This window comes from Drosophila santomea, chromosome 2L, assembly GCF_016746245.2.
Source record: "Drosophila santomea strain STO CAGO 1482 chromosome 2L, Prin_Dsan_1.1, whole genome shotgun sequence".
Taxonomy (NCBI): domain Eukaryota; kingdom Metazoa; phylum Arthropoda; class Insecta; order Diptera; family Drosophilidae; genus Drosophila; species Drosophila santomea.
In genome coordinates this window covers 11,817,496-11,836,586 of record NC_053016.2, presented here as the reverse complement: position 1 = coordinate 11,836,586, position 19,091 = coordinate 11,817,496, and the positions used below count along the sequence as shown (strand labels likewise).

General features: G+C 40.2%; 6 protein-coding genes across 7 annotated transcripts; 1 reads left to right on the top strand and 5 right to left on the bottom strand.

Moving 5' to 3' along the window:
- Positions 1 to 5,886: 5,886 nt before the first annotated feature.
- Positions 5,887 to 6,590, bottom strand: LOC120452635. The gene is made up of 3 exons (XM_039636950.2): positions 6,467 to 6,590; positions 6,228 to 6,404; positions 5,887 to 6,164 (listed from the first exon to the last, which is right to left on the bottom strand). The coding sequence occupies exons 1-3, from the start codon at positions 6,522 to 6,524 to the stop codon at positions 5,947 to 5,949; spliced, it is 453 nt and encodes a 150-aa protein (XP_039492884.1). The 5' UTR covers positions 6,525 to 6,590; the 3' UTR covers positions 5,887 to 5,946.
- A 991-nt stretch (positions 6,591 to 7,581) lies between these two features.
- On the bottom strand, positions 7,582 to 8,349 carry LOC120452088. The gene is made up of 3 exons (XM_039636162.1): positions 8,210 to 8,349; positions 7,963 to 8,148; positions 7,582 to 7,896 (listed from the first exon to the last, which is right to left on the bottom strand). Exons 1-3 carry the CDS (start codon positions 8,265 to 8,267, stop codon positions 7,688 to 7,690), a joined length of 453 nt encoding a protein of 150 aa, XP_039492096.1. The 5' UTR covers positions 8,268 to 8,349; the 3' UTR covers positions 7,582 to 7,687.
- Positions 8,350 to 11,988: 3,639 nt separating this feature from the next.
- LOC120453191 (trypsin-1) lies at positions 11,989 to 12,850 on the bottom strand. Its single transcript, XM_039637760.2, has one exon. It carries the CDS (start codon positions 12,831 to 12,833, stop codon positions 12,030 to 12,032), a length of 804 nt encoding a protein of 267 aa, XP_039493694.1. The 5' UTR covers positions 12,834 to 12,850; the 3' UTR covers positions 11,989 to 12,029.
- Positions 12,851 to 12,974: 124 nt separating this feature from the next.
- LOC120453197 (UPF0585 protein CG18661) lies at positions 12,975 to 13,938 on the bottom strand. Of its 2 annotated transcripts, none has more exons than XM_039637785.1 (2): positions 13,781 to 13,938; positions 12,975 to 13,689 (listed from the first exon to the last, which is right to left on the bottom strand). In XM_039637785.1, exons 1-2 carry the CDS (start codon positions 13,783 to 13,785, stop codon positions 13,065 to 13,067), a joined length of 630 nt encoding a protein of 209 aa, XP_039493719.1. In that variant the 5' UTR covers positions 13,786 to 13,938; the 3' UTR covers positions 12,975 to 13,064. The 2 variants fall into 2 exon arrangements, with proteins under 2 accessions (XP_039493719.1, XP_039493709.1); XM_039637775.2 differs by having other exon boundaries at positions 12,975 to 13,728; positions 13,781 to 13,933.
- A 291-nt stretch (positions 13,939 to 14,229) lies between these two features.
- On the top strand, positions 14,230 to 16,047 carry LOC120453174 (COP9 signalosome complex subunit 2). The gene is made up of 6 exons (XM_039637738.2): positions 14,230 to 14,390; positions 14,476 to 14,670; positions 14,728 to 14,853; positions 14,914 to 15,395; positions 15,457 to 15,789; positions 15,847 to 16,047. Exons 1-6 carry the CDS (start codon positions 14,337 to 14,339, stop codon positions 15,989 to 15,991), a joined length of 1,335 nt encoding a protein of 444 aa, XP_039493672.1. The 5' UTR covers positions 14,230 to 14,336; the 3' UTR covers positions 15,992 to 16,047.
- Positions 16,043 to 17,223, bottom strand: LOC120453182 (protein rolling stone). The gene is made up of 4 exons (XM_039637748.2): positions 16,808 to 17,223; positions 16,565 to 16,666; positions 16,318 to 16,504; positions 16,043 to 16,259 (listed from the first exon to the last, which is right to left on the bottom strand). Exons 1-4 carry the CDS (start codon positions 17,127 to 17,129, stop codon positions 16,043 to 16,045), a joined length of 828 nt encoding a protein of 275 aa, XP_039493682.1. The 5' UTR covers positions 17,130 to 17,223.
- Positions 17,224 to 19,091: the final 1,868 nt, after the last annotated feature.

Here is a 19,091-nt window from a genome sequence, read left to right as displayed (position 1 = left end):
GTTTGGGGCCCAGCGGGGGAAATCCAGAGGGATTTGAGCATAGTTGGGATGGGGACTCATGTCTGGCTCTGTGTTCCACAAATTGAACCGCAAGTAGACGGAGCCACTGCTGACCAGCAACAGCAACAATTTTATATATATTAATTAAAAGGAATTTTACGCGCTAATGAAATAAAATGTGAAAGTGTGTGTGCAAAGGGAAGTTTAATAGGGATATGTGTGCGAGTGTCTGCGAGTTTCTGTTGGTTGGCGCATATGCAGTGGGGAATAATTCCACAATTTAATTTGGCAAGGAATTAATGCACACAAAAAGAAATGCACGTTACACATACGCCCCGTGGAACACGTAATTTTAACGTTATCTCAAGATCCGAAGGAGCGTAGTCCTTGCGGAGTCCTGGCAGTTCCAACAGCAGTTGCCGAGGAACTGAACGAGTGTTAAGATGGCTAAAGCCGTTCGGCTCGAACATTGAAGCAAGTTGCAAGTGAAGCAGGTTTGATCGAACCACTGTTAATGTGGGCGGTATCTGCGAATGTTATCGTAACTGCAAACGTAATGAAGTGTGGCCATTGGTAATTGAATATGTGCCGAGTTCAGGACAGCAAAAATTAATGGCAGACCCACAAACACTCATCTTTCAATGCAGCGCCCCATTCATTATAATTAAGGAAATCTTTTTATTTTTGTATTTGGCAATGCATTTGGACAGCAACCTGAAAGCAATCCGAGATCCCATTCGCAAACACTCGCATTCAAGCCACATCCCCTTCCATCTGCCGCCAATTGCTGACCCATATCGTGCGGTTCTCTCAACGTTGGCTGACAAATATTGTGACAGCTGTCACCGAAAGCGAAAGTGACAGGCCAGTGACCCGCACTTCCGGTTTGCTGTGGACTTTCCCGCTTTCCGTCACCCTGCACAACTGTACCTCGACTCGCTCTGGGATTCACGTTGACGCATCTTTATAATTGAAAATTAATAGTCGCTAGTTGCTTGTTTATGCATTCTCCGGCGACCAACGGCCTCTTTTTCTGACTTGCATTCCACCACTGGTATCCATTCCGCATTTTCGGTGGCCGTATTGGAGTGATGCGGGTGTGGGTGTGGCAGCCATGGCCATTCCCGGAGACTGGACACGCGTTCAGGCAAACAATACCAATTACCAGGCGCGTAACGGTGCGGCACTGGATATGTGCCAGGTTGGAGGATATGAGGATATGAGAGCCCGTACGTGTGTGTGTGTGTGAGCACTTCCTGGCTGCCCTCACATATTCATATAGATATATATGCACGTGGGTGAGCGGGGTGTATGGGTGTGTCAGCCATGGCCAATGCAGATGTCTGCTTGTGTTTGTTTTTTGCTGTTTGTTCGTTTAACTGACATTCGTCCAGTGTTATTTCTACCCCCCTCACCGCCCCACAACTTTTTTGGTTTTTTGTTTGGAGTCACTGCCTGACCGAGAAGCCATTGTACAATTTTAATTGGCGTTTCAGTTATTGAAATGTTGCACTCAGATCGATTTATACATGCCCTATGCATCGCGGCATCATGACAAAGTGAAAAGAATATTTTTAAGTGCTGGAAAAAAACATTATAATAAACAAAATGCAGAAACTACAAAAATGTAATTTCTTATTATCCAGGCTTTTATCCTTTAGTCAGTTTTCTGGATTTATAATAAATGCTCATTGAATCGAAAAGTCTTTTCATTAAATCAACAAGTCGCAGCGTTTAAAGAGTAAGAGTACTCACACTTCACCATTCAAAAAACGGTGTCCTTCACTGTTTTTCAGGATATTAACAGTCAATAATGTCAGGTTTTTGTCGAACATATGCGGTAGCGATTTTTCATTGTCGCCTCCAATGAAACTGTTTTTTTTTTTTCTCAGTCTATCTCAATATTTTAATTTTTCCTGCATTTCACTTTTAATACGGTTAAATGCTCCTAAAGAAAAAACAATAACTTTATGAAGTATCGCTTTTACGAGTGCAAGTAATGAATGATTTTCAGCTTGAGCAAATGTAAAGCTTGAAACACATTTTCAGCCTAATTGAAATGCAACTGACTACTCGATTAAATTAAATTCGTTGGCTCTCAGTGTCTGCTTTTGTTTATCGTTTTCGATTGTGGTGTTATTAATAATAAGCAGTGCTTTGCTTCAGCGATTGTTTCCTAATAACAAACACGACACGACGCACTAATTCCCTGTCCCTGCGAAATCTCTCGGATTTTCTCCCAGAATCTGACAGCTCACGTTGGCGCCTCGCAAGGATTAAGTCATGCTGCTGTCATGCATAAATTCTGCAAGTTGTACAACGAAAAAGGACTCGGCGTGGGTAAGAAATAGTTCCGAATTTAATGCAGTAGAGGTATTACAAAGTGCGGGAATCCATTGGAGTTTATAACTGAAGAAAAACTAAAATCTTTAATTATTACAAATCAAGCACTATCCAGTACCTATTTATCAGCATGAAAATGAAATCAATGGACACTCAATGAACTTAGGCCAGTCCAATTAGCAATTTATTAAACTGACTTAAGTTATTTACTTATTTGAAGGAATTCATGTGTGTGTCTGTGACACACACAAGATCTGAAAATGATTAGCTTAAACTTGCGTCGGTTCTCAAATCATTATTAGCATAACAATAAAGTTGTTGGGTCGACACAAAATCACCATATAGGACAAATATCTTTTTAATTACTTACAAACAAGCCTCAAACCAAAAACCCAACCCAAAAACAAGGCTGAGCAAAAGTTACATTGGCAGCAGAAACACCAAGACATTTGCTAATCTCTCAACAAAACCTCAGATCCAATCCTTTCTCAGCTCGTTATACTGCATTTTACGGCAATGTGATAAACGTTTTAGGAAAATATTACAATAATAATTGTCAAAGAGTTACTAGGAGTTTTTGGAGGCGAGGAATTTTAAGCTGCATTAAACCAGATTCTGACCCACTTATTTCGTTGGGATTTTCGTTTTTATGTACGAATTCTTGGTGTTTACACATTGGCTGATTCTCATAAATTATGAATTCTCCGAATTTACTCGTATATGATGTCCATTTTTGTATATAAACAATTGATAGTGTATGTGCGAAAAATTCTAAAACTACCAAGCGAATGTGTAAATTTTGTCTACTTATAATTGGATCTGATTTATTTGTTACATGTTGAAATTTTCAATTTATGTGTTGATTTTGGATAACACTTTCGCTCAAAGTGCTCACGCTGCTTTCGATTGTGGGACTTTTGAAATGAATTCAACTGTTTTGTAAAAATAATTTATACTTCAATTTGTACCGAGCTTTAGCAAACAATTTTAACGTTGAATTCAATCCGATAGTTAAAACAATTCACTGAACTGCAGTATTTATGCCAACATAATGGAATTTCAATTTCCATCTTAATCATTTGCGTAGAAAAATTAATTTGAAATGTGAATAATTCAAACAGGCCCATTTATTCATTGAAAATTAAATGCCTATGCCATGATGAACATATAGCAAATCGTAAAGCAATTTGAATTTTATTGATATGCCTATTTGGTCTTTAGCATCAGCATGTCAAAATTTAATTCAGATTGCTGCATCATTATTCAAATTGCCTTTCTTTGATTTACATACCAAAAAATTCACAAAGCATCAAGCAATACCGCAGACATTTTGCGACAATTTAAAATGATAATACATATTTAATTTGCAGCATTTGTTCAGAAAAAAACTAAATACAAAGGGAAATTGAAACAACTGTCAGGCATTCTGTGTCACATTAAAATAATAATATAATCGCATAGAAATGGCCAAAACTAACAATGTAAAATTGATAAAAGTTACCAAAGAAAAAGCTGAAAAAACCAAATTAACCGCGAATTACAAATCAATTTAAATGCGCCAAACTTTTTTTCCAAAAGCCAAACAATGAATCTTCTACATCTCGTTATTCTATTTCCGCGCAGAAGGACAAAAACTTTTAATTCAATTCCTGTCTCAGGCATGTCAATGAGTTTGTCTTTGCGGTGGGAGACAAGTTTTAGGTTTCGGGCCTCTTTTGGCCTCTTGAATGCAACATTTTCGGTCGCGAAGAATGGAAATTTGTTTAGTAAATTAAAAGTACTTAAAGTGCAAGTCAAGATCCCAGCTTCCCCCAACTAATACCACGTCTTTCAGTCCCCCGTCTCAGCTGTGGCATTATGTATTCTTTTTTAAAACATGCAAAATCACGTCTATGCATCTTAATAACTTTTCGTGCTCGTGCAAACAATGCGAACGTGAAAGTTGAATAGGTTTGGCTTAGTTATCAGAGGGTTCTCGTCTACGTTTTCGAAAGAGGAAATTTTCCGGGGTTGCGGGCAGGTTCCATGGTCTCCATGGTCTCTCAATGCATAAATCAAATGTACATATTGTAGTTGAAGCTAAACTTAATTTAGTTTCCGGGAGTTTCCAACAAGTTCCGCATATCGAGGGTGGATTTGGAGCTCAGATAGGGGGAAAGCAAGAAAATTCGTAGTGGCGCTGATATTTGATTTTTGAATCTTAGTAAATTTCAAGTGTAGCAGTAGTTTCTACTAAAGTATTTAAGACTATTACATTTATTGGTTGAATCAAGAAGACACGATTTATATCATAGGTGGTGAGTTCCCATTGCTAACTACTATTATCATTTGCATATATTGAGCAAACAATAACTTCCTAATCCTGCTTCTCTGTAATAAAACTATAGTAAGGTATAATCCATCCTAAGCCTTGACCATAGTCATAACTTTGTTCAGCAAACACATCCATTCCCATTCCGAGGCACACATGAAACAATTGAATCGAAAAGAAACCAATCAGTCAACAAGGGGATTCCCCACGTAACCCACCGAGGGTGGCAAAAAACCAGTCAAAAAACAAAGTAACAATACAAAAATTAATTGATGACGTGCACACATACACACCAACACACGCAGCCACACAGATGACGCACCAACACTAATTGGCAGCAGGAAAAACGTGGGGCATACTCTATGCATGTATGCGAGCGCATAGCCAGGAAGTCGATTTGATAACCGTGCAGGATATGAAGGGCGGCATGGATCCCTTCCGTTTTGGTTATGAAATATCCGAAAGGGGACGCTGTGACGGGATTTCGGAGGCGGTTTGGAGAAGGGTGAGGGGGGCGTGAACACGTCCAAATCGATGCAGACATAGACGAGCAACAATCAATCAATTAAATGCCTGAATGCAGCTCCAAACAAACCGAGCCACGATAACCATAACATGACCCACCGGATAATGTTCGGCATGCAAAAGTGAGCCTGCCTTTTAGGCAGCTGGCAACACTATTAAAGATTTATTCTTGTTTCTCGGCTTGTTTGAAACTCCGACTTTCTCTGGGATATTTTGCCAATTTAAGTGACGGAGTGAAACTTTTAGAGCTCCCTGGATGGCTAATGCAGCAAACGAAATTGGCATGTGGCAAGATGTAGCCAAAAACACACTTTCTGTGCACCATTTTTATATTGCCAAGTAATTCTAAAAATCTACAACTATTGCAAACTTCCATCTGTTTAATGGGTTAAGTGCGAGGTAAAATATATGTAAATATTTGAGTCAAATATTTGTGTGTGCCAGAATGTTTTATGATTCATAGATATAATTCTAAATCTTGTGTCCAAAAGTAGTTAATAGATACTTACATATGGCTTATCAGACTTCTGGCCATAAGAAATTCATTTCAGAAAGCTACGCTAAGCTAACTAATGAAACTTAATGGAATCATAAATTGTAATCATCAACTGATTAATACTTGAAAAATATTGAGAAAACGTGAACGTCTGGAATGGCCAAGAAGCCAATCTAATCAATGGTGATAAGAAACGAAATTCTATGGGACATACGAAAAAGAAATAATTTATTATGGCATAGCCTCGAGCTCATCTATATTAATAGTCGTACTAGGCATAGATCTTGACCAGCAAGAGACCCAGAACGCTGGCCACTATGGTGATAGTACTGCTGCTCATCTTTCCGGCCGGATTCTTGTTGCACTTGTCACCCGAACAGGTGAGACAACGGGTCTTATTGTAGTGGGCATAGGCCGGCTTAAGGGCCAAGCTGCAGGCTCCAACATTTGGATGCACGCAGCCATGCAGCTGATGGATCACATCGTTGTCTGGGGAACGGAATGTAGTTTATAAATCAATCTAGTCTGCTTCTGAAGGACCATGCTACTCACTCCAGTTGTACTTCAGAGCCAGGCAATCGAATAGCGTGCTGGTTAGGTTCTGAACATTCTGATGATAGACACCTAGGTAGTAACTAGTCTCGTTTGCAGCCGCATTCGTGCAGGTGACTTTCTTGGGACTCTTGCAGTCCTTTGGCGTTACGCAGGTGTAACACACCAGAGAATCAGCTAATCCATGTTCAAAAATAATCACTTTAATTCAAATTTCACATTTTACGCTATTGACTCACCAATTTGCACACACACAAATGCCACAAGCACGCTGACTATTAAAGCTTTTCTATACATTTTGGTTTGTATATTCTTTTGTTAACACTTAGAGTAATACAACTTTTCAAGTCGTCTATTCGCTTTAAACTAAACTCTTTTTTAATGTCATGAACTCTTTTATAAGGCTTTTTTCTTCAGATTTCGCACATTACTCAATTCTTTGAGATAAGCGCGTATGTATTTTTGTTAAGCTAATCTTATCACTACGTTTATTGGGTAATAAACTTATAAGAATTTCAATGGACAAGCATTAGGGGTTTCCCCTTCTGAAACTCATTCAGTTGGGATACATTTCTGTATTTTAATATAACAAATAAAATTGAAATTTTCCATGCGTTTCACTCAACTTCTTATTAAAGCATGTCCTTTTTGTCTTGTTACGATAACGTTTTTGTTTTTTAAATTGTTCAAAGCTGACGAATTTTAAATGCTAAATTTTTTTATTACTTCCAGCAACATATGTATATATCTAAGCTTTCATTCTTCCCCATTTTATTTGTGAAAATTTTGGACCTAGCCCACAGTTTTAAGAATTAGTCACAGCTGGCATTATCACACCTGAGCGGCTTTAATAAATAGCTCTTATCTTAGTCCGCGCCCAATCTATATGCAATAAAAAGATAAAACCGTTGGATACAACAAGTAGTCATCAGGAATTCGAAGTTTTTACCTAATTAACCTGAAAAGTTGATTAACAGCTATAAATAAATGAATAGAAAAAATAATATATAAATTGTTACTTTCTAGCGAGCAGTACAGTACTATATTGGATGCCTTAAGTCCATTTTATTTAGTTTCTGTTATTGTTAAAGAAAATGCTTAATGTTATAAATACCATATAGATGGTATTTGTTATGATTAATCCCAATTTATACTTTGTAATCTAATAGAAATTTAAAGGTGAACTCATAAAACACTTAAACAAACATTCAGGAACTGCTTGGAAGAGATATAGCGATACGTGCTAGGTTCACCGATAAAGCCAGATTATATTGTGGAAATAAAATTTGTAACTAAAATCAATGTTGCACACTGCTTCAGAACCTCTAACGCATTAATGATGTACATGTTCCCATTCTTTGTCATCTTAAATGATTTTATTTTTAATTCAAATAAATAATATACATCGAAAAGTAGTTGGAATACTGCACAGCTCAGTCGCCAGATTATGACTTTTGCATCTAGCTTAGAGCCTTGGCCAAAATCACGGCCATGGCGGATCCCAGAATGGTATAGACGCTGCTGCTGAAAGTTCCCGCCGGATTGCAGTAGTCGGTGCCGCAGGTTAGGCACTTCTTGGACCATCCACTCGAAGTGTTGTTCAGGGAAAGATTGCAGACACTTGTCTCGTTGAAGACGCAGCCCAGGAACTCAAAGGTGTGAGTGTAGTCTGAGGGAAAATAAAAAATAAGGTAAGGATACCCTTTTCACCAGCATATATGTGGAAAAAACATACTTGTGGCATGGTAGTAAGTGAGATTGGCACAGGAAAAGTTGAGACTGCCATTAACGGTGGGCACATTACTATGGTAGCCTTCCAGGAAATTCTTGTTGGCGTTGGCCGTCGAATTGGAGCAGGTTTCGGAGGAGGGACTCTTGCATCCAGACGGCGAGTTGCACTTGGAGCAGGTCAGCGAGTCAGCTATTAGATGAAAATATTCCATAAGCACAGATTCAACTTTGTGGTCACTTCTTCTTCTCACCGAACGGCACTGCCACAAAGGCCACAAGGACCACACAGAAAATCAAGTTCTTCCACATAGCGATAGGTTAATATTTTTTTTAATGATTATTATAGTAACTCTTCGTCAGGCTGCCTCAGCGAAACTGAATCAAGTGTAGCCGATAGCTGTTCAATTTGTAGTCCAACATTTTTCCATAATAAAAGCGGTTTTTATGCCGGCTATAAAGATTAGATACTCGGCGCAATCCAACTTTGAGTCAGATATTGTTGACTAAGCCCCAAAACGGGGACTTCTGCTGCTGAAGTGCACTTCCAGGTCAGTATATGTTTACTTGTTCAGGGTATACCTGTTATCAACTAAATTCCAATACGATAACTAAAATAAAAATGGGAACAAAACTCATGGCAAGTTTTATATGCTTTTCCGCAGGCGTTTATGAAAAGTGACATCATTTACAAGTATTGTCAATTGGCTTATTTTACCTGATATCTAACATCCTGACTATTAGTTGATAATATTTCTATAAAGAATATGTTTTATATGTGAGACTACAAAACGCTATCTAAAACAGATACCATATGTGTATATCGCAAAATATATGTTTTAGTATTATTACTATATTACATATTTGTATGTTTTCGTTTCCTACTTGATATAGCTATTAAAATTAAAGTTTATATATTCGAGGCATAGTCTGAAGTCGGTATAAATTAATGATGTACACGAATGACAGACCGATTAGTGCATAAAATGAAATTTCAAACTAATAAAGAAAAGGAGACCCAGAAGTAAATAAAAATATAAATGCTTTATTAAATATAAGAAATAAATATAGGAATTAGTCACAAGAATGAAAACACGTAGCTTAGCCGCCAAGTAAGCTCACGATAAACCACCAAAAATGTTTTATTTTTTTTGTTGCTCAAGCCAAGGAATAATTTTAACAATACTAGAAGAAGACTCGCCGTAGGTGGAATTGAAAATCATACATCACAATCGTGGCCATTGCCCCGGACATGTCACGAATAGCTAAGCAGCTATAACAACAAGGATGCTAAGCCGCTGTCAAGGATGCGTAGGAGAGTATAACAAATGACAGGACCAATGACTGACTTTGCATTGCATTGGGAAGGAGCACTCCAATTTGGCAAGCAAAAAAAAAACAAAAAATAAGGGATCGCCTGCGGTCGAGATTTAAAAAGTACGTGTATCCGAGTGTCCAAACAGGTAAACAACAGAATTACAATATGCTTTCTTAAAAATTAAAAAGGAAAAAAGCAGCAGACAACAAGCAGTAGCGAGCTCTTTCCGACAGGACAATAAGCAAGGATAAGCATCGAAATGATGATGATGATGATGATGATGATGACGATGGTAGTGGTGCTAAGAGCTGGCAAGACAAATACAAGCAAAAACATAGATACTCGTACAGATACAGATACGCGACAGGCGACAACGATAGCAAAAGTCGAGGAGTCTGACAGATACATTTTAGTCCTGTTGCGGCTCCTGTTTGTCTACTTTTTCCGCTTTTTGTTCCTGCCCTTTTTGTCCCGATACGCGCAGGTCCTGGCCACATTTCCGCTTGCACATTGCACTCGTATTCCGGTCACGTATCCTTTTTAATCCTGACAAGAATATTATTTCCATAAAAAACATACACACTCTCCCAGGAAGAGCGACTTGCGGCACCATCCCGGCAAATCAAGCATACGCCGCGTTGGCCACCTAACAGAGTCGTAGACATAGACAACCCGCAACGGCCCTAGAGCAGATGTATTTAATCTTTTAAATATATGTACATATAGGTTGCCATACAACTCTAGCCCTATAAACAAATTTAAATTGGTAGAAAAACGAATTCGCTAGCACAAATGAAATAATACTTTCTGTTCTCAAAGAATACAAACCTACATTTTTGGAATATAAAACATTAATATAAGGAATAGTGTTTAAGTAGAATGCTTAAACATTAATGAGATACGACCCAAATAATTAATATTATTATTAAAATTTCCTTGCTACCCTGGATTGAAAATAAAAGTTATGAAGTACAATGGCGGTTTTACGAAGCTCTTTTCTGTCCTCATCAATATGCAGTCTGTCAATGGGGAAGCAAGGATTCAATAGATTTCCTATGCTTTCGACAATATTTGTTGTTCACATAACAAATTACAAAAGCTGCAAAATAATTTATAACAATCGATTGTTGTTGGACCATCTGGCTACACCCACACACACACACTCGCTCTTGGACTGGCTAAGAGAACAACAATGTGGACTACAATGCAAACAAATCGACCAACTATAATAATAAGACAGTCCCCTGGCATGCCAGCAGATAAAATTAGAGTCCGAGGAGGGACTGGAGATATGGGCGGGAAAATGGGACCCGACTCGGGTCCATTGCATTGTCTGCAGCAGCTGCAAAAACTTTCAACATCAATGAAAGGAAACAAACAAATTTTACATTTTCTATGTCTATGTCTATGTCTATGTCGGTGGCTCCAATGAACAACAAAAAGGGGAAATGGAAAAAAGTGCTAGTCAAAAGGAGGATTCAGTAAGAAAAACAAAAACAAAAGCAGCTTAAGTACTGCCACAAGTCGTTAGTCGAGGTCGCCACTACTAAAAAGGGGCGTTTTCAACTTTAAAGGATAAGCTGAAGTAACCTAATTGCATCTTGGCAAGTAACATGTGCAAGTATGATTGCTGCTGATTATGTAAATATGCTGTATGACAAACGATTGTAAAATGCAAGATAATGTTTAAATAATAAAATGTTACAATATACCCAGATGGAAAGATATCCTACATCTTGTGTCAAATAGTATAGCATAGCAACACCATTCCATACCCTCTTGAATAAATACCCCTGAAAGTGTGCTGCACATTGACCCACTTGAGTTCATTTGAAAGTTGAAACTTGTACCCTATCTCTCGACATAACCGTTCAATTTGCAGTTCATGTCTTGGCTTCGTTTAGTTCAGTTTTCTACTTTTTGCAGCTCCTTGCTGTTAACAAGTTCACGTGCGAAATTGCAATGACCCAAAGGACACGACGACACACCTGCCGGGCGATTTTCCACCCGTCCCACCTCTTTTAGCACCTGTGGTTGCACTGCTAACTGCCATGACAACCGTAGATGGTGAAGAGTAGCCGAAACGTCAACGGAAAAGCCAGAAGAAAAGCGACAATGGGCAGTGGGGAACCTCGCAGCAATTTGCAGCATTTAATCAACAATTAGTGAGGCCAGGAAAATGGCTGGGCTCGCCTCCGTGCGACTGCAATCGCAGATGAAAAAGTTCTTTCCCCCGAAATGGATACTTATGCCACTCTGGCCAGTCAATTCACTTTGCCTATGCCAACTTTGTGTTTTTTCCTCTCCCCGAAAACTGTTATTTGCCTTCGGTCCAATCATTAGGTAAATTTGCTCTTCGCTCTCTCGTCTGTCTGCAGTTATTGATATGATGTGGTCATCCATGCCACTTCCGCCTCCCAGACTATGCCAATATTTGGTTCTGGGGTTTTTCTGGGTCAATTGCTTCAGTGAGCGATGATGAATGGACCGATAGAGAAGTGCAGCTGGTGCAAGGAAAATGTTGTAAATTCTTTGATTGCATTGTTTTCGTAAACATTGAAATCTGTTATTTTACGCTTCACAATTTTATTTACAACAGCACTTAATATTTTCCTTAAAAGTAAGCTAGCAAAATGAATTTTATGTAAAAGGGCTACCAATACAAATTTAATTTTTTTTTAGTAACTATAAAACCAATTCTCAAGTCATAATATATTTTGATATTATTTTATTCATTTAGTTTAGTTTCAATGATCTCAGATGCCACTAACGGAGCCAATCCAATCACGAACCGCAGAGACGCGCGAGTAAACGCCGGGATAGTTTGGTCTGGCGCAGCCGTAGCCCCAAGAGACCACGCCCCAAAGGACACCATCAGCAGCCAGAGGACCTCCTGAGTCCCCTTGACAGGCGTCCTTGCCGCCCTCCGGCAATCCGGCGCAGAGCATGCGATCCGTGATGCTGCCAAAGTTGCCATACGCCTCTGTGCACTGCGTCTGACTGACTTTGGGCACCGTAACGGACCGCAGGATGGCTGAGGTCTCCTGGGCGCTCTGCGTGTTTCCCCAGCCGGAAACCAGGACCGGAGTACCATCGGCAATGTCCGCATCCTGTTCGGGCAGCCCTACGAATGCCTGCGTCACGTTCTTGGCACTATATTCCTCCAGCTCGAGTAGCGAAAAGTCAAAGTCGATGGTGTAGGCATCAAATTTGGGATGTCGATGGACTCGCTTGATCCCCACCAATTGACCGCCTACAGACGTCCGAGAGGATCCAATTCGAACCTTGGATGAGAGTATGGCCGATCCTTCAGTGCAGTGGGCAGCTGTCAGTACCCAGCCCTGAGCGATCAGGGAGCCACCACAGAAGTGATAGCTACGCTGCAGGGAAACCTGGTAGGGAATGTCCTTTATGCTAGCCACCTGGCCGCCCACAATGCGTCCATCCAGGCGTGGGCGCCTCACGGTGGCGCCTAAGCTGAGGCTTACCAGGAGAATCCCGCCGAGAAAGAGCTGAAGAATCGTCTTTGCCATGCCGGTCAATCCAATGCTCGGTCGCATTTGCTGCAGGTGCAACCAAATCCGACTTTATATAGAGTTTGCCAATCGATCAAGCTATTATCGACTGCGCTTTCAGGGTCAATTCCTGCACTCTCGCCTCACCTCGCTCTGTCCACTTGGCCTAGTTTGATGAGCAGGCACTTCGACGATCATAAACTTTATTGCCGCCAAAATAAACGATGTTATCTAGGAGGGGGTAATCGCCCAATAGCCTTAGTCTAGTGCACTACTTTACAGCTTTAGCCAGGTCAGGAACTTGTTGTTTGACGGCATCTCCACCAGCTTTTCCAGCTGCAGGCCGTTTTCGGCCGCCAAGACCTGCAGGTCCTTAATGTCGCGAACGCCCCAAGAGGCGTCTCTCTGGCGAAGGCTTCGATCGAAGTTCACATTGCTCTGGGGAACGAGGATGCCGTCTTGTGCATATGGACCATAGGTGAACATCCTGCCGCCCTTCTTCAGCAGCTGTCCGGCGGCCCGGAATAGTCCTATAGAGCAGACCCACGGACTGATGTGCATCATGTTGGAGTTGAACATGTAGTCGTAGCTGCCAGGTGCTGGGTGAGCCTCCCAGTCTCTGGGATCTCGTGTGATGTCCACATGGAATGGTGGGCGAATATTTCCAGTGGGACAGTCCGCTGCATAGGCAGCAATCGAACCGAACTGGCTCCTTTCGTACTCCGTCGGCTGGAAGCTGATGTTGGGCAGCAGGGGCGCCAGGAATCCCGCATGTTGTCCTGAGCCCGAAGCAATCTCCAGCAATTGCAAATTCTTGGTGGTTTTGTCCACCTGAGAGAGTAGCGCCTCCGAAATCGGTTGCGAATTACGATCCGCCGATGGATGCGAGCTCTTGGCAAAGCTGCAACGGGGAAGGATGTGCAGGAGTCGCTTGGTCAGGCTATTTGTTCACCATTTAATAAACTAAAAGTTTCGATATCCAGATTGTTTACCTCATTTTACGGTCAAAAAGGACAAACAAAAACGGCGATGTAAATGATGGGCAGCACTGTCTGAAACCAGGGATGCGCAAAACTATTACAGCAAAACTAAGTAGCAGGAAAGCAATCACGAAATTTTAGAACGAAATGTCGGTCATGGGAAATAGAAACAATAATTCTTGTTCAATCGAGTACTGAATTTTACAATTTAACAATTTTAAATTTAGGAGCGAGCATTGGGCGGTTAATATAGCTTAGTTCCGTTTGCGTACAAATTTCGATTATATTTCCATGTTGCACTGCTTATATGACGACCCAATTCCTAGTATTATCCCTATAATTTTGTTTTTAATTTAAGGAAACTATGAGACAGTCACAATTTAGCTTGAGCATCTCTATTAGTGACAGCTCTCGATTCCAACAGCTGATGGCCACATTTGGCAGCAATATTTTGCTAGTCAGTAAACGGTCACACAGTTCTTGTGCTTTGTGTTTTTTCTAGCAAAAATATTCTATATTGGCAATAATTTACTCATAAAGCGTAATTTACAAAGCCAAACCCTAAAAAATGTCCGACAACGATGATGATTTCATGTGCGACGATGATGAGGATTATGGATTGGTAACTAGAATAGCGATTTGGCTGATTTCGCCAAATTCAAATAAAGCCGGCTTCTGTTGACTCCCCGCTTAAAAAAAACCTATAGGAATATTCGGAGGATAGCAACTCGGAGCCGGATGTGGATCTGGAGAATCAGTACTACAACAGCAAGGCGCTAAAGGAGGAGGAGCCCAAGGCGGCGTTGGCCAGTTTCCAGAAGGTGCTAGACCTGGAAAATGGCGAAAAAGGAGAGTGGGGATTCAAGGCGCTGAAGCAGATGATCAAGATCAACTTTAGGCTGGTAAGAAAGCATGTCGTAGGTTGACAAATATTCCAAGCTTATCGCGTATCCCTCCAGTGCAACTACGATGAAATGATGGTGCGCTATAAACAGCTTCTTACCTACATTAAGAGTGCTGTCACCAGGAATCATTCGGAGAAGAGCATCAATTCGATTCTGGACTATATATCCACATCGAAGAATGTGAGTATCTGAAAAAAGTGGGCTTCCCATGAATTTATACCACAATATACCCGATTTCAGATGGCACTGCTTCAGAACTTTTACGAGACCACACTGGATGCTCTGCGGGATGCCAAAAACGATCGGTTGTGGTTTAAGACCAACACCAAGCTGGGCAAACTCTACTTCGACCGCAGCGACTTCACTAAGCTGCAGAAGATATTAAAGCAGTTGCATCAAAGCTGTCAGACGGACGATGGCGAGGACGACCTGAAGAAAGGCACCCAACTCCTAGAAATCTATGCCCTGGAGATTCAGATGTACACGGTGCAGAAGAACAACAAGAAGCTTAAGGCCCTCTACGAGCAGTCACTCCACATTAAGTCGGCCATTCCCCATCCCCTCATCATGGGTGTGATCCGTGAGTGCGGCGGTAAAATGCATCTGCGAGAGGGAGAGTTCGAAAAGGCACACACGGACTTCTTTGAGGCGTTCAAGAACTACGATGAGAGCGGTTCGCCACGCAGAACCACTTGCCTAAAGTACTTGGTGTTAGCCAACATGTATGTAATACAGGCAAAAATAGAAGGCAATAGCCCTATTAATTATTCAATTAACTTTCAGGCTGATGAAATCAGGCATAAATCCTTTCGACTCACAGGAAGCAAAACCGTATAAGAATGATCCAGAAATCTTGGCCATGACCAACCTGGTCAACTCCTATCAAAACAACGACATTAATGAGTTTGAAACCATCTTAAGGCAACACCGCAGCAACATCATGGCCGATCAGTTTATACGGGAACACATCGAGGACTTGCTGCGTAACATTCGCACCCAGGTGCTAATAAAACTAATCAGGCCCTATAAGAACATCGCAATACCCTTCATAGCCAATGCGCTAAACATAGAGCCAGCTGAGGTGGAAAGCTTGCTGGTATCCTGCATTCTAGATGAGTAAGCTTAAAATATCAACTATGATGTGAACTTAACTAACGTTTATTTCATCCCCAGCACAATCAAGGGACGCATCGACCAGGTGAACCAGGTGCTGCAGCTGGACAAAATCAACAGCAGTGCCTCGAGGTACAATGCCCTGGAGAAATGGTCCAACCAAATCCAATCGCTGCAGTTTGCCGTTGTCCAGAAAATGGCCTAAGCACAGCTATATTCAATACGATGAAAATTATTAAATTTGCTAGAATTTATCTTAAACAGTAGGTGATGATTCCTTGGGAGTAGCTTTAAAGGTCGGTACTTCCTCCTGCCTTTTGCCACAACAGTTGTACATTGAAATTCGCAACCTGTAAATTCCAAAGGCCACGAGGGAAAAGCAACAGATCAATGCCAAACTCGCGCAAACGAATCCAATCGCCAGACCGGGTCGAGCCCAGTCCAGGGCGAAGTAGATAAAGCGATTTCCGTCGCTGCAAACGTTCATATTACGCTCAGTAAAGTTGGATAAGATTGCTTAGCTTTACTTACATGTCAGTTCCGCCGGCCCAATAGTAAATCAAGGAGTGCACCAAGAATATAAGCACAACGGAAAAGGGATACACAAAGTGCATGAGACGGTTAGGATAGGCCACCATAAAGCAGTCGAAGACCATGCAAATCGAGTTGAATGCATGGCACCACAAGTTGTATAGCTCACCTGCCACTTCGGGCATGGCTAAGAGAGATAAAAAGGTCTTTAAAATTGGGCTATTTAGATTTAAATTCCTTAGCTTACTTGACGAAAGAGCTGCCCAGAAGACGGTGGTTATCAACATGGATAGTACCGATGTGGTGTAGTGGGAGATCCAGTAAATTTTCAGAGCACGGTGTCCGGGAGCTGAAAGTGGTTAGTATAGGCTATACTGATATTACATTTACTTATTCTATATACGTTATTACAAAAGTACAAGTTTATTACAGTGACGAGGTTAAACTTAAGATCTTTAAGGCCCTTATCAATGGCATAACTAATACTCACCAAAATACGATTGATTAAAGTAGTAAATAGTAGCGATTACAGCACCGTAAGTGCAGGTAAACAGACACAGTGTAAATCCCCAATCCGTCAGATAAATAAACCATCGGCCGCCATTGAAATCCTGCATCATGCTGCCAATGACTCCAGCGGCAAAGAAAGCAGCCAGAACCCATCGATACAGAACCCAGATTAAGTTGCGCTCTCCTTTCTGCCATTGCGAGCGACAGAAGACTCCAGGATCTTCATGGTATAGGGAGAACTTTGACCGTTGAAACTCATCCTTTAGGGACTGGCAGCAGGACTCTTTGTTCGGATTGTCCATTATGTAATGGACTAGACTGGACAAATGCTCCCGGAGCTAGTTATTACTTTGGTGGTAAAATGCAGACTGACGAAGGAACAGGTGTTCCATTGCTTAATAGCCACATTTGCCGCTCTGAATAGAGGTAATCGTGTGATACAAGCCACATGAATTATCACGATCCTTATCATCCTGTTAAGAACCTTTTATGTCTGATTCGGCAGCACAGCACGCCCCCGATAAGACCCCCAACGTGGACAAGGTCGGTCAGAGCGGTGGACTTAATCGAACTTTGGGGCGAGAAACATACCATTAATCTTTCATCTGGCGCAGCCGCGTTGAAAGCTATTGGAATTTGAAAAGTCATTTTCGGAATTTCGCGTTTTACTGATGGGGCATAAAACAATTGGTCATTATTGAACTCCGAGTGTCGTATGATTTTGGCTCCGTAGTAAAACTCGTTGCTTATAGCAGATATCAGGGGGAATTCTTGATCAGAGTCCATGATAAACCCGATCGGTTCATACAATATTCCCCAGCAGCGAATCACGGAAACCCTATCAGTAGTTGTTGCTCAGATAGAGAATAAAAGCTCGATTCTAACACTCGGACAGCCATTATCGACCTGTCTACCAAATCGTTTTCAGATATGAAAATTAAAGTTTATAGTGGCCATTGATACTGCCCAATCAAACAACATTATATATGTTAAGGCGTACAATGGCACTTATAGACTGAAGTAATCGTATATAAATTCAAAAATAGTATTGTGTGAATATGAATATGAATTTACAAGCTACTCGCCTGTTGATATAAGGAGTAGTACATCATTTTCCGAAGGCATGAATTGATTTAAAAAACAAGAGAGAACGCTATAGTCGAGTTCCCCGACTATTAGATACCCGTTACTCAGCAGCTAAATTTAATAACAATAAATATGCCTTCATATATGTACATACGTAACTTTTCGCCGCTCGAATTAGCTTCCGATTAAAATTTTTAAATCGGTACCCAGGGAACACCACGTGGAGGCCGTTGAGTTACAACGGGGTCGTTTAAACCAAAATCAATTTTGGGGACCTACGAGTCGACTTGAGTTTTCAAACTTTGGAAAATTTATAAAACTCCATGTTCCCCAAAAATTTTGTTTGTCCGTAGCACACGGAGGCATAGATATTATTATTATTAAATTAAATATTTAAAAATGAATTATTAAATTAAATTATCACACTTATTTAAAAATATTAATTTTTTTCTTAGGTTTTGGTTTTTATTTATTTTTTTGTGGTTTTCTTGTTTTTTTTTAAATTAAATTAAATTATCAGACTTGTTTAAAAATATTAATATTTTTTTTGGGGTTTTTTGTTTTTTTATTTAATAATAAATAATCTAATACTTAAAAAAATTAAATTAAATTATCAGGCTTATTTAAAAATATTAATTATTTTTGAGGGTTTTTTTTGGTTTTTTTGTTTTTTTTAAATTTAATAATAAATGCATTTAATAACTAAAAAAATTCAAAAATATATACTTATTTAGTTTATATTTAATAAAATAACTACAATACCTACTCTGCCTCCCTAACGCTAACTAATATTCCACTGTGGTAACTATATGTGGTCTCAAATGTGCGCGCAGTGGCCCGATTATCGAAAATATTTGAAAAAGCCCAATCAATATGCGTATTGCTATTGGTTGTAGACGAATTCAAATCTAGCAACGAACTAAAACCCTTTACATCTACTAAAAAATCGAAAATTTGCTTACAGCAGCCAGAGATGGAGTGGAGGCACAAGTTAAAATCTCCTAACACTAAACAATTACTATTTAAAAATGTGTGTTGCTGAAATAAATCCTTAAATTCAGTTTCAAACTTCTTTAAGGGATAGGTCGGACTTTTATATAAAACAAGAATCCCTAAAGATCGGTACTTAAAGATAGCATACTCAAACACTGGAGAGGCTAAATTTGAAAGATTTGAAT